This window comes from Salvelinus sp. IW2-2015, linkage group LG33 (genome assembly GCF_002910315.2).
Source record: "Salvelinus sp. IW2-2015 linkage group LG33, ASM291031v2, whole genome shotgun sequence".
Lineage (NCBI taxonomy): Eukaryota > Metazoa > Chordata > Actinopteri > Salmoniformes > Salmonidae > Salvelinus > Salvelinus sp. IW2-2015.
The window spans coordinates 7,928,126-7,934,000 of NC_036872.1; the positions used below are offsets into that span (position 1 = coordinate 7,928,126).

General features: G+C 42.4%; 1 protein-coding gene across 1 annotated transcript in view; it reads left to right on the forward strand.

Annotated features, from left to right (window-relative positions):
* Window positions 1-4,203, forward strand: part of LOC111958097 (unconventional myosin-Ih-like) — a 14,568-nt gene extending 10,365 nt beyond the window's left edge. The window contains exons 4-14 of the mRNA XM_023979283.1: window positions 78-197; window positions 1,297-1,495; window positions 1,892-1,972; window positions 2,371-2,550; window positions 2,715-2,813; window positions 3,200-3,313; window positions 3,421-3,492; window positions 3,646-3,765; window positions 3,864-3,931; window positions 4,027-4,132; window positions 4,183-4,203. Of these exons, the coding sequence (XP_023835051.1) occupies window positions 78-197; window positions 1,297-1,495; window positions 1,892-1,972; window positions 2,371-2,550; window positions 2,715-2,813; window positions 3,200-3,313; window positions 3,421-3,492; window positions 3,646-3,765; window positions 3,864-3,931; window positions 4,027-4,132; window positions 4,183-4,203 (1,180 nt within the window). The remainder of the gene's footprint in view (window positions 1-77; window positions 198-1,296; window positions 1,496-1,891; window positions 1,973-2,370; window positions 2,551-2,714; window positions 2,814-3,199; window positions 3,314-3,420; window positions 3,493-3,645; window positions 3,766-3,863; window positions 3,932-4,026; window positions 4,133-4,182) is intronic.
* The last annotated feature ends 1,672 nt before the right edge of the window (window positions 4,204-5,875 follow it).

Genomic DNA, 5,875 nt, shown 5'->3' on the forward strand with positions numbered 1-5,875 from the left:
AAATCCCCCTGTCTCTGAGCGTTGCACACATCATTTCATGTTTTGCACTGCCGTTAGAGATGCTTGTTCCCATGAAGGAAGACCTATATAGGCACTCTGCTAGTGTCTGTGAACCCCTACAAAGAGTTGGATATCTACAGTAAAAAACAGATGGATATATACATGGGCGTCAACTTTTTTGAGCTTCCACCGCATATGTGAGTGTCATATAATTAGCACGCCAATGTGTGTGCGTGTGTGTTTTTGCATGTCTGTTTGCAAATCTTTTTGATTGTCAGTTGTGAGAGGATATGCCAAACCACTGGATAAACCCACACATGGTATACTGGTCATTCTAAAGAAGTGGTACAAATTGGGGGCAGATTTTTTCCCCAAATTTGTATCCTATTCCTACACATCTTCCAACTTATGTCAGGTAGACATACATACTACTCACACACTTTGTTTGTATTGCATATTTGAAATAGTTACCTGAATTCCATACCACCCCACAAAATTTGTCGCTACCGAAACATAATGACAAATCTGCAATGAAGGGAGAACCATGCACAGTAGTGATCACTTTTATAAACCTTCTATTACAGAGACATTTTTAGAAATGTTATTTACATAACAAATTTACAAAATAGTGAAAACATACTTTTTAAACAGATTTTCAAAACCTTTAAATAGAATTTACAGAAATATGATTTCTATTGTTGTCTTTAAAATGTTCAATGTTGATTTTATGAATCTGAAACTTGTTGATTGATTGAATTACTTATGCATCTAATTAATTATGTTGTTAGATGTTTATCTGTCTTTACCTGTCTTTATTTTTGCAAAATAACAGGTGTTTCAGTGTCAAGTGTCAGTCAGATAAATGGAGGACTGTAGATGGATATAACACATTTTAGTATAGACATTGCAAATTGAGGGCTTCCACCATTTTAAAGTAATCTACTGGGTGGGAATTCCTATGGCTTGGGAGCGATCAGCCAATGATCAGAGAGAATTGTCTTCTTCAAATTGAGATGCCTATGGTTTGTAAACCAAAGACTAAAGTAATATCCAGAAGCCAAGACCAAGATTTCTACCAGGACTTTGTTGGTCCCAAGATCCAGACCCAGTGAGTTGAGACCATGACAAGTTAAAGACCGAAAATGGGCCTAGTGTTTATACGGCTGTCTGACAAAATACCAGAGGTGGATCCAGGCCTAAAGCATGGGAGCAGCATATACCATCATTGCATCGTTGAAGAAATTTGAAATCTGGAATGTGAATGTACATTTCACTTGACACACTATATTTCCGTAGTTTTGCCCTGGCAGACAACGCCTACCACACCATGCTGACTGAGGCCAACAACCACTTCATCCTCATCTCTGGGGAGAGTGGTGCCGGCAAGACCGAGGCTTCCAAGAAGATCCTGCAGTACTACGCTGTGAGCTGCCCCAGTACCACCCTACTGGACAGCGTCAGGGACCGGATGCTGTTGTCCAACCCTGTGCTGGAGGTCTGATCGGACAGTTCCCATCATTTACTGTTATCACACATCTGGTCAGATCTGGTCCCAGATCTGTTTGTGTTGTCTCGCCGTTGTGCTGTGCTGTGGTCATTGCCATCATGGCTATATAGTACAAACAGATCTGGGACCAGGCTATCACACACCCTGGATCACATAGTTTAGTTTGGGGCGACAGGTAGCCTAGTGGTTAGAGCGTTGGACTTGTAACCGAAAGGTTGCCAGATCCAATCCCCGAGCTGACAAGGTAAAAATATGTCGTTCTGCCCCTGTTCCTAGGCCGTCATTGAAAATAATAATTTGTTCTTAACTGACTTGCCTAATAAAAAAAATAAAAAAATTGTAGTTAACCTCTCAGTGACTAACACCTTTGTGTTTCCTCCTCAGGCTTTCGGCAACTCCAAAACACTGAAGAATGACAACTCTAGCCGCTTCGGGAAGTACATGGATATCCAGTTTGACATCCAGGTAAGGATGGATGGAGGCTATGGGCTGATGTTCTTAAAGTAAGCAGGAGACATACCAGGGTATTGTTTCTTTCAAAGATTTTTGCTGCGCTTCATTGCGCAATGGAGAAAAATTGCAATCCCCACCCATCTGACACTCCAGATAAGCTCAATCACAGGCTCAAAAGACAAAAAAGAATACCACCACTATTTCAACCCAGGGCCCATATTCACAAAGCTTGTTAGAGTAGGAGTACTGATCTAGGATCAGTTTTGCCATTATATTGAATAAGAGGGGTGACCTGATCTCGATCAGCACTCCTACTCTGAGACGATTTGTGAATACAGGTCCAGGTATGGTAAGCAGTTTCTTGAGGCTAATTGGATCATTAATCATTGTCACATGTCTGGCACTCTCAGGGGGATGCCGTGGGGGGGCACATCCTGAGCTACCTGCTGGAGAAGTCCAGAGTGGTCCACCAGAACCACGGAGAGAGGAACTTCCACATCTTCTATCAGCTGGTGAAGGGAGGAGAGGAGGACCTGCTGCATCAGCTAGGCCTCGAGAGCAACTGCCAGCACTACAGCTACCTGGTGCAAGTATGGGCTACCACTGTGGTCAACTGATGTGCTAGCTCGGACTAGGCTAACTGGTGCATGCATGGGCAACCACTGTAGTCCGCTGACGGGCTAGCCAGAGCTAGGCCAACTGGTGGGTGCCATGCATGGGTGCCACTATAATGTTGACTCCCTCTCTCAAAAAGGGCGAGTGTGCCAACGTGACCTCAATCAATGACAAGAATGACTGGACGACAGTGAGAAACGCCCTGTCCGTCATCGACTTTGATGAGAGTGACATACAAGTGAGTTGCTGTCACACTGCTTGTGGAAACAGCTTTTGTGATGACATTCATTCAATTGCTTATTGTGCTATTGTGCTTATTGCAATTGCTTATTGTGCTTATTGTGCTACCAACTGAGCCACACGGTCCCGTGTGGCTCAGTTGGTAGAGCATGGCGCTTGCAACGCCAGGGTTGTGGGTTCATTCCCCACGGGGGGACCAGGATGAATATGTATGAACTTTCCAATTTGTAAGTCGCTCTGGATAAGAGCGTCTGCTAAATGACTTAAATGTAAATGTAAATGTGCTATACTGTGCGCTACTGCTCTGTACATCATTTTGCTTTACTACTACGCTGGCCACCACCTCAACCCTAACCCTAACCCCCACGTCTCCATTCTCCACAGCACCTGTTAGGGGTCATAGCAAGCGTCCTCCACTTAGGGAACGTGCAGTTTGAGCCTGACAGCAAAGGCTACGCCACGTTGAGCAACAGCGCTGTGCTCCGCTGGGTTTCAACAGTAAGCTTTGTTAGTCATTAGACACTCCACAACAACACCATGCCAATGCTTTGCAGACCACAGTCCCTGCACTTTGCTGACTTTGTGTTGTGTGTGATCATCTGCAGTTGCTGGGCGTCAATGTTCAAGTGCTGCAGGAGGGGCTGACATCCAGGAAGATTGAGGCCAAAACGGATGAGGTGAGAAGGAGAAGAGGGGTGGTGAATGACTAAATGAATGAATGAATGTCAAGAGAGAAGGCAGGGACTACACTCACTAATAATAGACATGTCTAACTTAACTCACTTGTCAGGTAGTTGTTAATGTGTGCCTTCTTTGTCATCAACATCCAGGTGCTCAGCCCATTCACAGTGGACCATGCCATCTATGCCAGAGATGCCCTCGCCAAAGCCATCTATGGACGCACCTTCACCTGGCTGGTCAATAAAATCAACGACTCCATGGAAAATAAGGTTAGCAGATACAGTAAGTGAAAAGCACATGTCAAGATAAAACAGGAGCATTGGTGATCCGTGTGAACGACCACAGTTTCCTGAAATCTTTTTGACAGGACTCGTCAAGGAAGACAGTAATTGGTCTCCTAGACATATATGGCTTTGAAGTTTTCTATGTCAACAGGTAGGTGGAACTAAGTTGTGCAATACATTGTAGAAAACTACTGGGCTACATTTTAATGCGCACTTCAATTGAAATATGTTGTCTGTCAATTACAGTTTTGAACAGTTCTGTATAAACTACTGCAACGAGAAACTGCAGCAGCTTTTCATCCAGCTGACCTTGAAGTCGGAGCAGGAGGAGTACGAAGCAGAGAGCATTGGGGTAAACGTAATTTACTCACACGTCGATATTTGTCTATTCTATTCTTTTAGGTTCTATTCGGTTCTGTTTAGTCAACACGTGAAATGTGGCATTTTTACCTTGTCTAAGTATTACTTTGGTATTATAGTTATTGTTGAATCATGCAATGCCTTCCCACTGGGAACAAACTGGATAAATCAATGTTGTTTCAACATCATTTGTCAACTTATTGTGACGTGGAATTTACGAGGAAAATACATACGATTTTTTTTAAGTCATCAACCTGCTGCAGTTTCAACTGCTGTTTTGAAGGTGAAATTTCACCCACAGGATTATGTCATCGTGATAACCAATTTTCAACACAGACAAACCTTTCATAAAATATGTTGAATTTGTACATTTTAAACAACGTCAGATCTTCAACATAATATCCACTATAAGAAAACAAACTATACTGAGCAGCAACTCCTACTGGAGAGTTGATCCGTCTACAGCTAGCTTTGGTTGATTTCAAGTGGAATTCTACAAGTTAATTTAAAAAAGACAGTGCCTTCAGAAAGTATTCATACCCCTTGATGTTTGCCACATTTTGTTGTGTTACAAATTGGGATTAAAATGTATTAAATTCTTCTTTTTTTTCTCAACAATCTAAATAAAAAACTGTAATGTCAAAGTGGAAGAAACTCCAATGGTAAGCTACTCCAGTGTGTATTTGGCCTTGAGTTTTAGGTTATTGTCCTGGTGAAAGATGAATTCGTCTCCCAGTGTCTGTTGGAAAGCAGACTGAACCAGGTTTTCCTCTAGGATTTATTTTTATCAACAACAAAAAACTCCCAAGTACTTGCCAATGACGAGCATATCCATAACATGATGCAGCCACCACTGTGCTTGAAAATATGAAGAGTGGTACTCAGTGTTGTACTTGATTTGCCCAAAATAGCACGTAATGATAGGACGCATGGGGAGTGAGTAGTTCCGTTTGTACCGACAAAACTGTGGCTATATGTAGAAACCAGACAACAAAGTTTACAGTAAGCCTCTAAAATCTCTAAATCAACATAAGCAACTGGGAAAGCATGAGTGATAAGTTATGTACAACAGCGAACCAATCAGTTGGTAAAACGGAGCGGTGACACGAATCCAAACAACTTCTACAATTTGTTATTACAAAAGTAGATTTGCTCGAAAAGAAAGTAGAGTCTATCGTGTCAGACACGCACAAACAAGGCATTTGAATGAATGAACAAGATAACAAAATGTGTCTTTTGGAAACAAAGTTGCAAACATTAGAAGATGAATTGGACCAGCAAGAAAATAGAATTAGACGAAACAACATGAGAATATTGTCCTTACCGGAAGACGAGGAAAAAGGTGACCATTCCAGCTATGTGGTCAAACTGATATCAGAGGAACTTCACGTGGCTATATCACCAGAAGATCTGGAACGATGCCACAGGATCGGCATGAAACAAAATAACGCTAAATACCCAAGCATGGTAATCTTCAAACTGTGGAACTATCAAACCAAAATAAACATTCTGAGGTCACAGGGGGGAAAGGAGATCAAAATCCCCCATTTGATTCGTCCAGGACCTGTCTGCTAAGCTGAAAGAGAGACGCAAGGAATACATTCCGATCAGACAGTCACTGGAGGAAAAGGGGATCAAGCCTCAGCTCTGTTCCCAGCAGTGCATTTGGTATGGAAGGGAACGCAAAGGATGGAATTCACAAGTGCCAATGAAGCCCTAGTTACAAGAAACCTTC